Here is a 19,103-nt window from a genome sequence, read left to right as displayed (position 1 = left end):
ATCCTCTGTACAGGTATCAAACAGGACTTTGCTTTACTGATCGAAAACGTCAACAATGGCAGAAGGTGGACGGTAACCACCACCATCCCCTTCGTGAAAAATCTGAGGGGAACAGGTAAGGCTAGCTGATAATGCTCTAACACCACCATAAACATATGGTAGCTGATGATGTATGTTCGGCAGGTCAAAAGATACCCTCCATCCTTATTGGATCCCAGTAAATAATGGGCTAACATCCCTTTGCCCTGTTCTGATACCAGTACCCTCTCGAAGGCACTCTTGGGCAAAAGCAAATTGATTTCTGGCAAAAGAATAGTGGGATTATCTGCTAAAGATGCAGAGCAGCAGGTTCCATACAAGGGCGCTAGGGAAGGTTTATGGTTCAGCACGTGATCATGGCTATTGAATCTAAGTCGGCACATGTTCAGAGTGCCACAAGACGGCTTCTGAGGCTTAGTTCTCCTGCCAGCCCTTGAAGATACAGATTGATTTTCTGCAGTCAGACGGCCTACTCACGGCAAAAAGCAGGCTGTGTCAGAGTGGCAGGGTATGTTTTCAGGCCTTTTCATGGTCGGTTAGGAATTTACCAGCAGATAACACTGCACCTTATGCAAGGCCACTGTGACTGCTGTTTTGTACCTATCTACAGGACTGGCACACCTCAGTGGCTTAACACTGAATTAAGGATGATTTTCTTTCTCTGTGCCTTGGAGCGTACCAAGTGATAAATTTTTAAGATGGAGATAGATTATTGGGAGTAGCTAGACAACTGTCTCCACATACATTGGTTATATTTACAATCCAATACAATGCGAGCGGATGATTTTATTTTATTTGTTTTACTTGTTTTGCATCACCTGCCTTAACCCCTCAGTAACACATTATGCCCACTCTCTATATCACAAAATGACCTGAACAGCACATTTTCTTCACAGATATGCAGATTGGGCTAATACTGCTTATCATGAATCATCAGTTGCCTTCTACTTTGCACATTTTGCCTCTCCTTATCTTCGGTCACATCTCGGAAAGCTCAAGCTGCCAATGTTAATAAAAGGAAAACAAAAGATATTTGATCTGTCTATCTAAATCGGTTACCCTTACACTGTAGGATTTAATAGATGGAATCATAAACTTAAAACTTTTGACCAAACAAACACCACTCTTCAGAGAAACGAGGAGAAATGATCCATTTTGAAATCCATAGACTCTGAAATGGAACAACTAATTAGTGATGTCCAAGATGTTGTGGCTCAGGTAGACTCAACGTTAAAAGAACTCCACCTGCTCAAAATGCAAACACAAGAATTATAAAATCAAAACAGACGTAACAATCTCGGAATATATGGCATTCCTGTGGGAGTGGAAGACTGATATGATCGCATTTCTGCACCTTAACATTCCCAAAATTGTCCGATTTTGGAAAAAAATATTCCACTTTGTTGCCATCTGTAATCACAACCTTATTGCAGGTAGGGATTGCAATCAACTCTTGGATCCTTCCATAGACCGAAGTTCCCAATCTAAATATATCTGCAACAATAAACACAAATCCTTTTTAAAGGGAATACTTTCTAGGGGGTTAGTAGATGTATGGAGTTCTCTATAGAACACTATAGAATTTACATGTTATTCTCCTGTACACTAAACTAAATCTAAGATTCATTAAATATTTGTACTCCTTTATGTTCTACAATCTTTAACATAAGTTAAATTGGTTCCATCCTCATTTCTGATCACACCCCAGTAACAGCGGATATAGATTTATTAAAGTGAACCACGCAGCCTAATAGGTGCTGATAAAATATTGTTAAGAGATGTCCTATTTTTGGAGAAATGTATTTGCATAACTTTAAATATTATTACTAAAATCTATTTTGTCTAGGTTTCCTTTAAGGAAACCACAAGACAATTTATTATCAATTACATGACTAAGAAAAAGAAGGAATCCTCTATTTTGTTGAAACATATCAAAGTCCTTGAACACTGGATATTTTAGTTTCAACCACAAGAATAAACTTGCCTGACTAATGAAAAACTTGAGTTTAACAAAAGATCTATTGAGAATCCATGCAGAACTCAAACATTATTGCAAAATATTATGGGGGAATGAAATAAAACAGGTAAATTACTAGCAAATTACTTTAACCCCTTTACATTACTATTTGATAAAATACATATTTTTCTTGAAGGTTCCTCTGAAGTATGGCACACCAATGTTATGACTGGAAAGTTTGCTGATCAACTAATTGCAATGTTTTTTTTTGTTGTTTTTTTTTACAAATGATTACATCTAGCTGGAAAGACACTACCAAAGTTACCTTTATAAAATGGTGGAATATGCTATGCCATAATCACAGATTTCTAGAGTTAATATAAATTCCACAAAGCAACTTGCTAGGATTGACATTTCACTCTTTCCTCTCCAGACAACATAACCATGCTCCTGATGTAAATAAAATTTTACACCTCCATGATTAACGTTTATCTTGAAGTTAAGGATAATCCTATTCAACTCTGTTGTATACTTTAATTCTCTTCTAGATAAGGTTATTCGTCCCTTCGTTTTTCTTCTCCCCCCTCTTTCTTTCTCCTCTTTCTTATAGTCCTCTCTTTAGGTAAACCAAATACAAAAATTTATAAAATGTTGTTTTTATCAACCTTATTGCTGAACTGAGTACTACTCATTCTTATTTTTGTTTGGTTCATCTTGTGTTACATTATTGGAGTTTTGAGTCTACATTAAATTTTTACTGTACTTTTTATGGTTTTAGCAAGTTGTTTTTTGATTCACTTTATTGAATTTCAGTAAAGCATTTTTTTTTTTTTTAAGTAAGTAAATCCAATCGGAAACTTGCACATTTAAGGTGTCCTGGTGTTTCTGTCCTTGGGTTTTCTTCACGGACGTGTGTTTTTTTTCAACTATTCTTTACATCATGGCCAAGTGTGGCCACCTCTGCTTCTCCCTAGCTTTCAGAATTCTAGGAAGGAACTCAATGCAGGTCTTTACCCATCAAACCTATAGTCCTTGAGTAGGCAAAGATCACAAACCTTGTGTTTGTCTTTCCATACAAGAGTGAGGTGGCACTTTGGGCACAACCTAAAGGGGGTATTTTCCATCTCAATGAGAAACTCCTACCCTCTAACTATATATTCTCAGACACATGGTTGAAGTCCAAATGAAATATCAGTTTTTGTTAAAAAAAAAAAATATTATCTGTAATTTGTGGGATTTTTCAGCATTTTCCTTGCTCTTCTTTAGTGGTGTCCCAATGTAGCCATCAACATAGAGTATCCCAATAGTGCTTCTCACATAAAAGCATTAGGGCATTCTGCCTGTGTGTCTGAAGTCATAGGTGGATGGCTAATCCCACCCTCTGGTTGACGCTCAAAAGATTAAAAAAAAAAAAAAAAAAAGAAGAACAATTGATGAAAGAGGGACATTCAGAACCCAACCACTAGATGGTGGAAAAATACACAGCATATGATTATGGAAAAAATTCATGTTGCAAAACCATACATTTCTCCCAACATACCTCAAGTGCAGATCGAATTTATTTTTCAATAATTTGTGTGAAAAGACATCTACTCACAGTACTAATATTTAGGCACATCAATAAGGTAGATACCAAACTACTTTAAGAATTTTTGCAGTACTTCTCAGTCTTTTGTGTAACAATGGTTTGCAGCAGGGAACCAAACTTCTCATGATTTAAAAATATAATTGGTTAACAGAGACCTTGTCTTTATCAGCAAGCATTACCCACACTTTCTTCAGAAATTAGATATTTTAGCTCCCTTTGTGATTGATCACAAGAGGTAACAAATATGAACTGTAAAGGTGGTGACGCTGACCAACAGGGTAGCACATATATGATTATGATCAAGAGACTCAGCTGGCTAGAAAAGACTTTAAAACAAATTACTCACATAAAATTATTTTTTTACATGATTGATGATATGCAGTACCCATTTAAGTAATTCACTGAAAAAATACAGAATGTGTAATATTCAGCAAACAACAAAAACAGCAATGATTAGGCAAAGCAGAGCACTGTTTTGGGTTCAGATGGAGCGCTCCATAATGCCAACATCGTCTCTGGGAGAGGAATTAATCAGGGCAGAACTTTGATGCCATATCGATGCCTCCGAATCCCAACACACGCTGCTTGGACTGTTAAAGGGACTCTTGTTAAGAACCCTAAAGCACACACAAGTGCAAACAAATCTAGAGAGAAGCAGAGCACTTCCTGTCAGTGATTCATCGCCTGCAACTTGCTTTTGGACAGCGCCTAAACGAAGAGCAAATGTGCTTTAAATCAAGAGGCACAAAAACAAATAACTTTCTGAAGATGTTGCTTGAATACTTGAATAATGTTTCTGCATCTGTTTGCTGGCAAACCACCCAGATGATAGTCACACAAGAAGAATAATGAAAATGTCACTTACCCAGTGTACATCTGTTCGTGGCATCAGTCGCTGAGATTCACATGGTATGCATGAGCTCGCCATCTGGTGTTGGGCCGGAGTGTTACAAGTTGTTTTTCTTCGAAGAAGTGTTTTCGAGTCACGGGACCGAGTGACTCCACCTTCTGTGCTCATTGCGCATGGGCGTCGACTCCATCTTCGATTGTTTTCCCCGCAGAGGGTGAGGTAGGAGTTGTACTATAGTAATAGTGCCCGCGCAATGAAAAATGTAAGTATGTACCTATTAAAGGATTAAGTAATATATATACAAATGTACAAAATTGAAGGTAACTTCTGAACTGCTACAGGCTTCCGGGGAGGTGGGTGGGTCCATGTGAATCTCAGCGACTGATGCCACGAACAGATGTACACTGGGTAAGTGACATTTTCAGTTCGATGGCATCTGTCGCTGTAGATACACATGGTATGCATAGACTAGCAAGCAGTTAGTTCCCCATAAGCGGTGGTTTAGCCTGTAGGAGTAGAAGTTGTCTGAAATAGAGTTCTTAATACAGCTTGACCTACTGTAGCTTGTTGTGCGGATAGCACATCTATACAGTAGTGTTTGGTGAATGTGTGAGGCGTAGACCAAGTGGCTGCCTTACATATTTCTTGTATTGGGATGTTTCCTAAAAAGGCCATTGAAGCACCTTTTTTCCTTGTTGAATGTGCCCTGGGAGTAATGGGCAGTTGTCTTTTTGCTTTAAGGTAGCAGATTTGGATGCATTTAACTATCCATCTGGCTATACCTTGTTTTGATATTGGGTTACCTGCATGAGGTTTTTGGAATGCAATAAATAGCTGTTTAGTTTTTCTGATGTTCTTCGTTCTGTCAATGTAGTACATTAATGCTCTTTTGACATCTAATGTATGTAGTGCTCTTTCAGCCACAGAATCTGGCTGTGGGAAGAATACTGGTAATTCTACCGTTTGATTTAGATGGAATGGAGAAATAACTTTTGGTAAAAATTTTGGATTAGGTCGTAGGACGACCTTATTCTTATGTATTTGTATAAAAGGCTCTTGTGTTGTGAACGCTTGAATTTCACTTACTCTTCTTAGAGATGTAATGGCGATGAGAAAGGCAACTTTCCAGGTGAGGAATTGTATTCCGCAAGAGTGCATGGGTTCGAAGGGTGGGCCCATGAGTCTTGTTAGAACCACGTTTAGGTTCCATGAAGGAACAGGTGGTGTTCTTGGTGGTATAATTCTTTTAAGCCCTTCTATGAATGCTTTGATAACTGGTATCCTATACAAGGAAGTCGAATATGTAGTTTGCAGGTATGCAGATATTGCCGCAAGGTGTATTTTAATAGAAGAGAAGGCTAGCTTTGCTTTTTGTAAATGGAGCAAGTAATTTACTATATGTTTTGGAGTTGCCTCTAGTGGTTGTATCTGATTATGATGGCAGTACCAAACAAATCTTTTCCACTTACTTGCGTAGCAGTGTCTAGTGGATGGCCTTCTGGCCTGCTTTATGACTTCCATACACTCTTGGCTAAGTTGTAAGTGTCCGAATTCTAGGATTTCAGGAGCCAGATTGCTAGATTCAGCGATGCTGGGTCCGGGTGTCTGATCTGTTGGTTGTGTTGCGTTAACAGATCTGGTTTGTTGGGCAGTTTGATGTGTGGTACTACAGACAGATCTAGCAGTGTTGTGTACCAGGGTTGTCTTGCCCACGTTGGTGCTATTAAAATGAGTTTGAGTTTGTTTTGACTCAATTTGTTTACTAGGTAAGGAAGGAGAGGGAGAGGAGGAAAAGCGTAAGCAAATATTCCTGACCAGTTCATCCATAGGGCATTGCCTTGGGATTGCTTGTGTGGGTATCTGGACGCGAAGTTTTGGCATTTTGCGTTCTCTTTCGTTGCAAATAAGTCTATTTGTGGTGTTCCCCAGAGTGTGAAGTAGGTGTTCAGAATTTGTGGGTGGATTTCCCATTCGTGAACTTGCTGGTGATCTCGAGAGAGATTGTCTGCCAGCTGATTCTGGATCCCCGGAATAAACTGTGCTATTAGACCAATTTGATGGTGGATAGCCCACTTCCATATTTTTTGAGCTAACAAGCTTAACTGCGTTGAATGTGTTCCTCCTTGTTTGTTTAGATAATACATCGTTGTCATGTTGTCTGTTTTGACAAGGATGTATTTGTGGGTTATGATTGGTTGGAAAGCTTTTAGTGCTTGAAAAACTGCTAATAATTCTAGATGATTTATATGCAGTTTTGTTTGATGTATGTTCCATTGTCCTCTTATGTTGTGTTGATTGAGATGTGCTCCCCACCCTGTCATGGAAGCATCTGTTGTTATTACGTACTGTGGCACTGGGTCTTGGAAAGGCCGCCCTATGTTTAAATTTATACTGTTCCACCATAGAAGCGATAGGTAAGTTTGGCGGTCTAGCAACACCAGATCTAGAAGGTGACCCTGTGCTTGAGACCACTGTGAGGCTAGGCACTGTTGTAAGGGCCTCATGTGCAGTCTTGCGTTTGGGACAATGGCTATGCATGAGGACATCATGCCTAGGAGCTGTAGTATTGTTCTTGCTTGTATTGTTTGGTTTGGAGACATGTGTTGAATGACCCTGTTGAAATTGTGGATCCTTTGTGGAGTTGGCGTTGCTACTCCTTTTGTTGTGTCTATTATGGCTCCTAGATATTGCTGTACTTTGCTTGGCAGAATGTTTGATTTTGCAAAGTTGACGGTGAACCCTAAATTGTAGAGGGTTTGTATGACTTGATTTGTGTGGTTTGAGCATTGTGTGAGCGAACTGGTTTTGATTAGCCAGTCGTCTAGATACGGGAACACATGTATTTGCTGCCTTCTGATGTGTGCAGCGACTACTGCTAGGCACTTTGTGAATACTCTTGGAGCGGTTGTTAAACCAAAAGGCAATACTTTGAATTGGTAATGTATTCCTTTGAATACAAACCTTAGATATTTCCTGTGTGATTGATGGATTGGTATATGGAAATATGCGTCCTTGAGGTCTAGGGTTGTCATGTAGTCGTGTTTTCTGAGCAATGGTAACACTTCTTGTAGTGTGACCATGTGAAAGTGGTCTGATTTGATGAATGTGTTTACTACCCTGAGGTCTAGAATTGGTCTCAGTGTTTCGTCCTTTTTTGGTATCAAGAAGTACAGTGAATAAACTCCTGTGTTTATTTGTGTGCTTGGTACTAATTCTATTGCATTTTTTTGCAGTAGTGCTTGAACTTCTATCTCTAGAAGTTGTGAATGGTATTTTGATAAATTTTGTGATTTTGGTGGTATGTCTGGAGGGAATTGCATGAATTCTATGCAATAACCATGTTGGATAATTGCTAGGACCCATGTATCTGTAGTTATTTTGTCCCATGCTTCGTAATATTGATGTATCCTCCCCCCCACTGGTGTTGTGTGGGAGGGGTGAGTGACGTGTGAGTCACTGCTTGTTGGTAGTGTTTTTGGGGCTTTGAAATCTTCCTCTATTCCTAGGAAATTGCCCCCCTCTATACTGGCCCCGAAAACCTCCCCTGTACTGTCCCTGGTAGGTGGGCGGTGCGGACTGTGAGGTGCTAGCTTGTGTGGCCTGACCCCGAAACCCTCCTCTAAAAGGTGTTTTGCGGAAGGTGTTATAAGATCCTCTGCTCTGCGGGGAGTAGAGTGCGCCCATGGCCTTGGCAGTGTCAGTGTCCTTCTTGAGCTTTTCTATAGCTGTGTCGACCTCCGGACCGAACAGAAGTTTCTCGTTTACTGGCATGTTAAGCACTGCCTGCTGAATTTCTGGCTTGAATCCAGACGTTCTGAGCCATGCGTGCCTACGGATGGTAACCGACGTATTAATGGTTCTTGCGGCCGTGTCTGCTGCATCCATGGAGGAGCGTATTTGATTGTTGGAAATGTTTTGACCCTCCTCAACAACCTGTTTTGCTCTTTTTTGCAGATCTTTTGGGAGATGTTCAATGAGATGCTGCATCTCATCCCAGTGGGCTCTGTCGTATCGCGCTAGCAGCGCTTGTGAATTTGCGATGCGCCACTGGTTTGCTGCTTGGACAGCAACCCTCTTCCCGGCTGCATCGAACTTCCTACTTTCTTTATCTGGGGGAGGTGCATCCCCAGAAGTGTGTGAGTTTGCCCGTTTTCTGGCAGCCCCTACCACCACAGAGTCTGGTGGCAGCTGAGAGGTGATGAAGACAGGGTCCGTAGGAGGCGCCTTATACTTTTTGTCCACCCTAGGCGTCACTGCCCTACTTTTAACTGGCTCCTTGAAAATGTCTTTTGCATGGCGTAGCATGCCTGGGAGCATCGGCAGGCTTTGGTAGGAGCTGTGGGTTGAGGAGAGGGTGTTAAATAAAAAATCATCCTCTACTTGTTCCGAGTGTAGTTCCACATTATGGAATAGAGCTGCTCTAGCCACCACTTGTGAGTAGGCTGTGCTGTCTTCCGGTGGTGATGGCCTAGTTGGGTATGTGTCTGGGCTGTTATCAGACACTGGTGCGTCGTACAAGTCCCACGCATCCTGATCTTGGTCGTCGTGGCTCATGGCGGTGTGAGCTGGCGAATGTGACGGGGTGTAAGTTGGCGAAGCCGGAGTTACAGGTGGAGGCGAGGGAGGAGGTGTTACCTTTTGTGTTGTGTCTTGCTGAGGAGTAAACTGAAGCGTTCTCTTTCGTTTGACAGGTGGAAGGGTACTGATCTTCCCAGTCCCCTGCTGAATAAAGATACGCTTTTGCGTGTGATCCACGTCAGTGGATTGCAGTTCTTGTTCAAATCTATGTTTCTTCAGTTGAGAAGACATAGAATGCTCTTCGGTATAGGAGCCAGAAACAGGGTCTGATGTCGCTTTTTTCGGCTCCGAAAGCCCTGTCGATTGTTTTTTCGGCTCCGAGGTAACCTTCCTCTTTTTCTGTGCCGAAAATTCTTGGCCTCTATGGTCTTCGGCGCCACTGTCTCGGCGTCGATCGGTGTCGACACCGAACTCTCGGTGTCGATGCTTCTGTTTAGCACTCTCTCGGTCCCGAGGAGGCTGCGTGCCGGTGTCTCGACCGAAGTCGGACGATCTCGACACTGAATGGGCCTTTTTCGGTGCCGATTGTTGGTCACCGAGAATTTGGGTGGAGCCATGGCCGGTTGGCAGTGGCGTCCCCTGGGCCTTCTTTCCTTTTTTAAGGTTTGATCTCGACGTCTTACTCACAGTTCTTGTAGAGTGTAGCTCGTCGGAGTCTGAATCCTGGATGGAAAAGGATTCCTCCTGTTCTTCTTCTGTCTCGAACTGTCGACGCTCTTTCGGCGTGGACGCCATCTGCAGTCTTCTCGCTCGACGGTCGCGCAGAGTTTTTCGGGACCGGAACGCCCGACAGGCCTCGCAGGATTCTTCACTGTGCTCGGGTGACAGGCACAGATTACAGACCGAGTGCAGGTCCGTATAAGGATATTTGTTGTGGCATTCGGGGCAGAATCGAAACGGGGTCCGATCCATCGGCGTTGTCCTCCACGCGGTCGGGCCGACTAGGCCCCGACGGGGTGCCGAAATCTACCCCGAAGGGCACCGAAGCGCTTCGATGTTCAACGCGTCGTCGTATGTGTCTATCTCTAACCGGATCGCAACGATACCGTCGAAAATCTTCCGTCTTCAGCTATCTTTCCGTTCCGAAACTCGGAGCGACATGAACACGTCCGAACCCGATGGCGGAAAGAAAACAATCGAAGATGGAGTCGACGCCCATGCGCAATGAGCACAGAAGGTGGAGTCACTCGGTCCCGTGACTCGAAAACACTTCTTCGAAGAAAAACAACTTGTAACACTCCGGCCCAACACCAGATGGCGAGCTCATGCATACCATGTGTATCTACAGCGACAGATGCCATCGAACACGTGTTTTTGTGAAATTTATTATGGGGCTGTCACAAAACCTTTAAACAACGTCAACATTTGTCTGAAGAAATGACCTGCTGGGCCCATTCTCATCCAGCGACTGTGTTTTTCGTTTTTAAACATTCCAGCATAATTCCCCTGATATGCTTTATTTATAAATATATTGGCTTACATAGTGCAAACTCCACCTGAACAAGGTTTTATAGCGCTCTACAATGAAAAATAGAAGCAAGCGATTTGGAGCTTCCAGTATAATGGGATTAACATTCTCTTACCGCCTCCAAGACCCCTTCTCCCAAACAACAAAAAAGTTGTTAAAGCAATTATCTGCATCAGAATGTTTAGGTAACACTGGGCCGCGTCTGACCAAGAAGGAAGCACAAATCTAATTCACAGACAAACATGTTTAACGTCAGCCCTTCATCCAACTGAATGGTTAATGAAACTCAAAATTACAGAGCTAAACATCCATGAACAACGTAATACACCATTAATGGACAAGTTAAACCCTCTGGAAAAAAATAGATGTACTCCACAACATAAAACCTGTTTAGTAACGATATTTATGTAATAGAAACAGATTCTCCCCACCCATAACATTAGCCAAAGCATGACTCTAATTAGCCAACTGTGAACAATGTGACCAGCGCTCCAATAATGCTGATGGAGTTCACGCTGTTGGCTCTGTTCTTGCTGTAAGCGCCGTGGCCGCCCTGGAGCACAAAGGGAAGAGACAAAAGAAATAGCCCACGGGGAAGTATATCGGCAATCGTGCAATTATCTATGTAACAGGGTCAGTCTGCAAGGCGGTAACAAAATCGGCCCAAGGTGGGACAAAGATAAAGCAGTTAATGACGTCAAGTCTTTTTTGAAAGGCAAGCCCATGAACAAATGGATTTGATTGGCATACAGTGGACATGGCTAAAATCCCACAATGCTTACAACGAGTCAAAGCAATTGCACGCTCGACCTAAAAACAAGAGGCAATGAAAGAAATACACAAAAATACTGAACAGCTCATATATAATATAAGTACAAGGACAGTAAACTTACAGTTGACACTCATCTCCTTTAATTCCTTTTGTGGTACAGAAACACTTTCCAGTATTGGTGTTGCAGATGGATGCGTGACCATTGCACTTGCATGCTGTTCAGGGATGAAAAAATAGATGTTACGTCAATATCAATTTCAACCCAAAGCCAATTGGGTTCTAGCTGCTGATAACAATATTACAATGCTATGATGCAGGATTTAGGAAACCTACAAGGCAAATGAGCATGCTGGCTATACTTTAAGAGGGCAAAGAGTAAGAACACTCAATGTTATAAACATTAGGTAGCATTTACATACCTTTAATGTGTTACTGCAGGGTACAATAATCCATGCACTAATCACAATGACTGCATCGGCTTCAACTGTTCATGCAGGGGTGTCCTCACACAGCTACCTGCACCCTGTCCTTGGGGCTAGGAGGGCCTGCCATATGGGTGACTTACTGTGACCTGTAGTGAAAGGGTGCATGCACCTTTTCAGGCAGGCTGAAATGGCAGGCCTGCAGACACTTTGTATGGGCTCCAAGGGTGGCATAATACATGCTGTATGCCATGGTTACAGCACTTGTATGGGCTTCCATGGGTGGCATAATACATGCTGTAGCCCATGGGGAACCCCTGGGGTCCCAATGGCCAGGGGACCTAGGTACCATATACTAGGGACTTACATGGGGGCACCAGTATGCCAATTGTGGGGAGTGCTAAGTTCTAAGTAACCAAATTTAGAGGGAGAGAGCAATCACTGGGGTCCTTGTTAGCAGGATCACAGTGAAGTCAAAAAACAGACAGCAGGCAAAAAGTGGGGGTAACCATGTTAAAAAGAGGCTACTTTCCTACAACCGGTTCAGATCCAGTAACTGATCCTGGGGTGCCCTCCGGAGCAGAGGCCAAAGCTACCAGTGCAGAACCCGAGTGGGTCCCTGCCAACCCTACTGGGTCTGAAGGAGTCACAGGAGGATAGGACTGCTCAAATATGAGGCGCATGGCCTTGTAAAACACTGAGTTGGGCAGGTGTGGCTCCAGCTCCCGGAATCTCTGAGAGGAGCACAGCAGACCCAGAAGGAGGCTCCAAGGACAGAGGCCACGTCGCATCAACCGAGCAATTGGGTGAAGCCCAGAAAGGTTTGCTCTTCAACTTCTTCTTGTGACCCGAATGTCCTGATGATTTGGAGTGGGACAAGGATGAGTGGTGATGGCTCAGTGAGTGGTCTTGTGACCTTTCTCTCAAGCGAGACCAGGAGCGACGCGTAACAGAGTGCCGGGCCGCAATGTCCTTTAGGGATCACCCCCCCAAAGCCTTAGGATTCATGGCCAGGCACTCTCTGGGTCATGATCACGGTTCAGACACCACCAGCCCACGACGTATGGATCTGTCACCAACATCATGCGGTGACAGGAGTCACACGGCTTAAATCCAGTTGTCCGGGACAAGATGTTGATGCACCAGGTGGTCAAAAAACGCAAACAAAACATTGAAAAGTCAGTAACAAAACGACTGCGGGTAGCTCTTCTGATGTGCGCATAGGCTGGCATGGAAAGAAAAGGACTGACGCCAGCGTGCCAGTTGGCGCCTATATATGACCGCAATATTACGCCGACCACGACGGACGTGGAGTCGACCTACGCCACCTGATGGCGTTCAAGGGTACTGCTTGAAGAAAAATCTCCGGATCCAATCTGACACCTGGGGGTAAGGCGATGTTAGCCTGTGCTCTGTGGTAGAATGTTAAATGTTTAAAAGAAAATGAGGTGCAGGGTCATTCTGGTGAAGGAGTAGCATTTTTACAAAGTATTTACCCAGGAAAAAGTTGGAGTCTATGCTTACCTCCATGTTCCCGACACAGTTGGATGCAACCAATGAAAGTCCTATTTTGCAGGACCAGAAGGGGAGTTAAAACTGTGAATCAAAAGAGTTAAAATACTGCAAGACTATAAATCAATACTTTTGTGGTCTGTTTTACTCAGCTCCGTTTTGCTCAACCCTTGTGAAAAATCTGTGTGTAGTAACTTGGCTATGACCAGTTAGATGAACAGCACAAGATGAAAAAGTATGTTCATTCAAGTCTAGATGTTACTGTAGTCCCTCAGTGAACTATGCTGTTGGCAGGAAATACTAAGCATTAGATAGAAATCATTGCCAGTGTTTTATGGAAGAAGCATAGTGTACAGGTGAACATGAATCTAGATGGAGATGATTCAATTGGGAGGGTGCCAGGATTAAGAAAAATTGTGCATAGGAAGACATAACAAAGGAAGTGTGAGGTACGAGATGGGGTTTGGAAGGTAATGTGGGGTAAGGCTTCAGAACAGAGGAAAGAGTAGGCGGAGTATTAGACGACATAATGCCTGTTCGAGAACAGTGTCATGTCCAGATTTGAAAAGTCCCAAAAGAACTGTAGATGGGAACCCATAGGAGACTGTGAGCTAGCCTGCTAAAGGAATAAAAGTGGTAGTAAAGTGTCTGGAGGGAACAAAAAGATTAACCAAGTGGAGGTGAAATCAGTAAAGCAGGAGACTGAGGAAGCAGTTTCAGTATTGGTGTTTGCGGATGACTGTAGTATTAGAATCACAAAATTTGAATCACTGACAGAAGTGGAGACCTAGATAAGGAACAAAGGAAAACAGGAGCAGGATGATTCAGGGGCTAGATTAGGAGAGAAATTACATCATTTTTGTTTTGCATGAGTTCAACAGCATGCAATGGAAGGGCATTACATGCCACATGTCCCAAAGGTGTTTTCTAAGGAATATTTTAAAGGATTTCTTATCAGAGAAAATTATTCAGATGGTCGAAGAAGCCAATGGACAAGATACATGAATGGCTGCTTTTTTTAAGCAGAATTACATATATTATGGAAAATCAGCTGGGTGGAGAAACGTGCAGCACTGGAGATCTCCCATGACAGAAATTTTAATGTATATATCATGGCCTACAATGATAAATTAATTCCTTCATGAACAGCCTTAGATCAGGATAACTACTTTAAGATAAGATTAACAGAAGATTCTAACATTTCAGACCCAATTACTACTAAATACGCAATGTAATGTACTTGATTGAATTAACCAACATTTACAGCCTCTTCAACACAGCTTTCCAATTAATATTTCAGGGATGGGTAGAAATGATAATTTAATAATATGCTTGTTCCTACCATTAATTTTCTTATCCTACTAATCACTGCTTTCTCCTAGGACTCCTGCTTGTTTGCATTCCAAGTGCTCTATACTTGTCATGTTCAACTACACTGCCACGAGTGGCTGCTGAGAATATGCCGGTCTAAACAACAAGTTACTACTGTTCGATAACCAGCTTTCTGGTGGATATTTGCATCTACCTTCAGATTCCTTATCTCTTGATTCTCTTTCAAATGCCAGAATGGACACTGAAATCTTAATAGTTCAGCTCAGACTCAGCTCAAGGATTCACCTAGGATAGGGCATTACATAGCCATGTAAGGTGCCACCGCAGAGCACTGCATCAGTGCCTTGCCCCTTTTTCCACACTCTCATGGACTGAGATAAGGGCCAACAAGACTGACGGAACTGCAGTGTACCGAAACTTACATGCAACTTTACTAGCAGCCATTTCACCACTCCAACATGCTGATTAAAACACTCATTCATTCTTCCACCACTGACTCTGGGATTTCACCACTTTGACAACTTATTGTGCAATTGCTACCAGTTTGTAAGATTCAGTTGCACCCTCTAACCAGATCAGAGTGTACCAGCTTTTTAGGTTTCCCTATTTCCAGGGTGGTCTAACTTCACTATACTACTGTGATTATAGCATTTGTGAGAATATTACAAATTGCACTCTTCACCTAATTGATGCTGGCTCATTATGACAGGTGAACATCCTTCTAATTGTTAGTCTATATGGAGGATTTTACTTGATCACACTATTTTGTTTGCTATCGTATGAGAGTACAACATGAACCATTATTCGGAATAATTGAGCAGACATTTTAATTGGTAATTATTCTCTTTCCCTAATGATAGGGTTTCATTATTTTGAAACTATGTACATGTAATCACAGTAGTCAGAATAAATTATGGAGTAAACAGAATGGATAACTGCTTTTATTTTTTGGTTGCTGCTGGTCCCCCTGTCCCGAGGAAGACATTTTACGTTGTCAGTCAAAACTTCTACAGAGTATCACTGGATCACTTACTGATTGTGGACGTTAAATCCCTAAACTTTTGCTTGTCAGAGTTAGGACTAATTTGTATATGTGAGTGGTGTATAATATATAATTGTTTTGAGCATCTTTTATGCCACCTCATCTGCACTGCGCCTTCACCTCTGTCACCTACTCCTGAACGCATTTGTCGATTATATATTGTTTCCATAAACACAACATATGTTTTATTTATTTATCACTATAATACATTGCATCATTAATTATAACAAGGGATTTTGTGTTAGCACAGCTACAGGCTCCCTAAAAATAAAATTTTAATTTACTCAATCCAAAGGAACACTTTGTACCTTATATTTAAACTAGTTCATAGGAATAATGGGTTTGCCCCCGCTCAAGACAGGCAGGCAGACATAAAGCATAATCAATGAGGAATTGGTGCAGACGCACCAGAAAGATGTTAGCCAGAGATAAGTTACTTGTTCATTATTGACAGATATTTCTACTTACAGATACTTCTACCTGCAGATTCCTCACATCCTGCACCAATACCAAATCAGTACTCCCAAAGAGGTGGATCTGAGAAGACATCTCTGCAGACCTCTGAATAGCATCAGTAATGCCTTGTAAAAGTGTGGGCTAAGGTCAACGTTTAAACACGGAAAATGCCCAATGTGTAAACACTCCGAGACGGTGCTCAGAATGTGGCTTTTGCCATGGTGTAATGGTCGTGGATACCCTCAGGAGGATTATTTTGGTTAGGGCATAGCAGATCTTTATGCCCAAGGCAATTCAAGGGAGACTGCTTATTGGAGCTGGTGTAGACCTAAAGAACAAGTTACTTACCTTCGGTAACACTTTTTCTGGTGGATACACTAGCTACCTGTGGATTCCTCACCTTATGAATTCGTCCCTGCGCCAGCATCCGACGGAAAGTCTTCTTCCCAGCTGTCCACGTCGACGAGGACGTCATAATGGCACGGCTCCACGTGACTCCGTCTGACGTCACTGTGCCAATAAAAGGTCCTCGTCGGCGTGCTGACGTCAGTTTCACCTCATTTTTTTTGTGCCTTTGAGGCGAACAGGTGAAAACCGACCCATAAAAAAAACAAAGAAGAATACATATACACCAGAACATTTCCCATTAACGCATATATTCACATGAAATATCAGAATATTAGAATATTAAATTACACCCATAAATACATAAATGGAAAATGTCACTTACCCAGTGTACATCTGTTCGTGGCATTAGTCGCTGCAGATTCACATGCTGTGCACATCCCGCCATCTGGTGTTGGGCTCGGAGTGTTACAAGTTGTTTTTCTTCGAAGAAGTCTTTTCGAGTCACGAGACCGAGGGACTCCTCCCATTTCGACTCCATAGCGCATGGGCGTCGACTCCATCTTAGATTGTTTTCCCCGCAGAGGGTGAGGTAGGAGTTGTGTATGCTAGTAATAGTGCCCATGCAACAGAGTGAATACGTATGTACATAATGAAGTTTAAAGTAATATATTTACAAATTTACAAATGTTCAAGATCAACTTCTAAACAGCTACAGGCTCCCGGAGAGGCGGGTGGGCGCATGTGAATCTGCAGCGACTAATGCCACGAACAGATGTACACTGGGTAAGTGACATTTTCCGTTCAATGGCATGTGTAGCTGCAGATACACATGCTGTGCATAGACTAGTAAGCAGTTATCTCCCCAAAAGCGGTGGTTCAGCCCGTAGGAGTTGAAGTTGTTTGAAATAATGTTCGTAGTACAGCTTGACCTGTTGTGCAGTTAACACATCTACACAGTAGTGTTTGGTAAATGTATGAGGCGTAGACCATGTTGCTGCCTTACATATTTCGTTCATTGGAATATTTCCTAGAAAGGCCATGGTAGCACCTTTCTTTCTGGTTGAGTGTGCCTTTGGTGTAATAGTCAGCTCTCTCTTTGCTTTAAGATAGCAGGTTTGAATACACTTAACTATCCATCTAGCAATGCCTTGTTTAGAAATTGGATTCCCTGTATGAGGTTTTTGGAATGCAATAAATAGTTGTTTTGTTCTGTCAATGTAGTACATTAGCGCTCTTTTGATGTCTAATGTATGCAGTGCTCTTTCAGCTACAGAATCTGGCTGTGGGAAGAACACTGACAATTCTACCGTTTGATTCAAGCGGAACGGTGAGATCACTTTTGGTAAAAATTTTGGATTTGTCCGTAGAACTACTTTATGCCTGTGTATTTGAATAAATGGTTCTTGTATGGTAAATGCTTGAATTTCACTCACTCTTCTTAGAGATGTGATGGCAATCAAAAATGCAACTTTCCATGTTAAGTATTGCATTTCACAAGAGTGCATGGGCTCAAAAGGTGGACCCATGAGTCGTGTTAAGACAATGTTGAGGTTCCATGAAGGAACTGGTGGTGTTCTTGGTGGTATAATTCCCTTTAGGCCTTCCATAAATGCTTTTATGACTGGTATCCTAAATAATGAAGTTGAGTGCGTAATTTGCAGGTAAGCTGAAATTGCGGTAAGATGTATCTTTATTGAAGAGAAAGCTAGCTTTGACTTCTGCAAATGTAGTAAGTATCCTACTATATCTTTGGCAGATGCGTGTAAGAGTTGAATTTGATTATTATGGCAGTAATAAACAAATCTTTTCCACTTATTTGCATAGCAGTGTCTAGTGGTAGGTTTCCTAGCTTGTCTTATGACCTCCATACATTCTTGTGTGAGGTCTAAGTGTCCGAATTCTAGGATTTCAGGAGCCAAATTGCTAGATTCAGCGATGCTGGATTTGGATGTCTGATCTGTTGTTTGTGTTGTGTTAACAGATCTGGTCTGTTTGGTAGTTTGACATGAGGTACTACTGAGAGGTCTAGTAGTGTTGTGTACCAAGGTTGTCTTGCCCATGTCGGTGCTATTAGTATGAGTTTGTTTTGACTCAACTTGTTTACTAGATATGGAAGGAGTGGGAGAGGGGGAAAAGCGTAAGCAAATATCCCTGACCAGCTCATCTATAACGCATTCCCCTGAGACTGATCTTGTGGGTACCTGGATGCGAAGTTTTGGCATTTTGAGTTTTCCTTTGTTGCAAATAGATCTATTTGTGGTGTTCCCCAAATTTGGAAGTAAGTGTTTAGTATTTGGGGGTGAAGCTCCCATTCGTGGATCTGTTGGTGATCCCGAGAGAGATTGTCTGCTAACTGGTTCTGAATTCCTGGAATAAATTGTGCTATTAGGCGAATGTGGTTGTGAATCGCCCAATGCCATATTTTCTGTGTGAGGAGACACAACTGTGTCGAGAGTGTCCCTCCCTGTTTGTTTAGGTAATACATTGTTGTCATGTTGTCTGTTTTGACAAGAATGTGTTTGTGGCTTATTATGGGTTGAAATGCTTTGAGCGCTAGAAATACCGCTAACAGTTCTAAGTGATTTATGTGAAACTGTTTTTGCTGTATGTCCCATTGTCCTCGGATGCTGTGTTGATTGAGGTGTGCTCCCCACCATATCATGGAAGCATCTGTTATTACGTATTGTGGCACTGGGTCTTGGAAAGGCCGCCCTTGGTTTAAATTTATACTGTTCCACC

At 42.2% G+C, this 19,103-nt stretch overlaps 1 protein-coding gene across 2 annotated transcripts in view; it reads right to left on the bottom strand.

Moving 5' to 3' along the window:
• Positions 1 to 19,103, bottom strand: part of ATRN (attractin) — a 670,776-nt gene that overhangs the window by 333,244 nt on the left and 318,429 nt on the right. For both annotated transcript variants that reach the window (XM_069205063.1, XM_069205055.1), the window contains exon 20: positions 11,374 to 11,467. In XM_069205063.1, coding sequence (XP_069061164.1) covers positions 11,374 to 11,467 — 94 coding nt within the window. The remainder of the gene's footprint in view (positions 1 to 11,373; positions 11,468 to 19,103) is intronic.

Source organism: Pleurodeles waltl, chromosome 1_2 (assembly GCF_031143425.1).
Source record: "Pleurodeles waltl isolate 20211129_DDA chromosome 1_2, aPleWal1.hap1.20221129, whole genome shotgun sequence".
Lineage (NCBI taxonomy): Eukaryota > Metazoa > Chordata > Amphibia > Caudata > Salamandridae > Pleurodeles > Pleurodeles waltl.
This window is presented reverse-complemented; position numbering and strand designations above follow the sequence as displayed.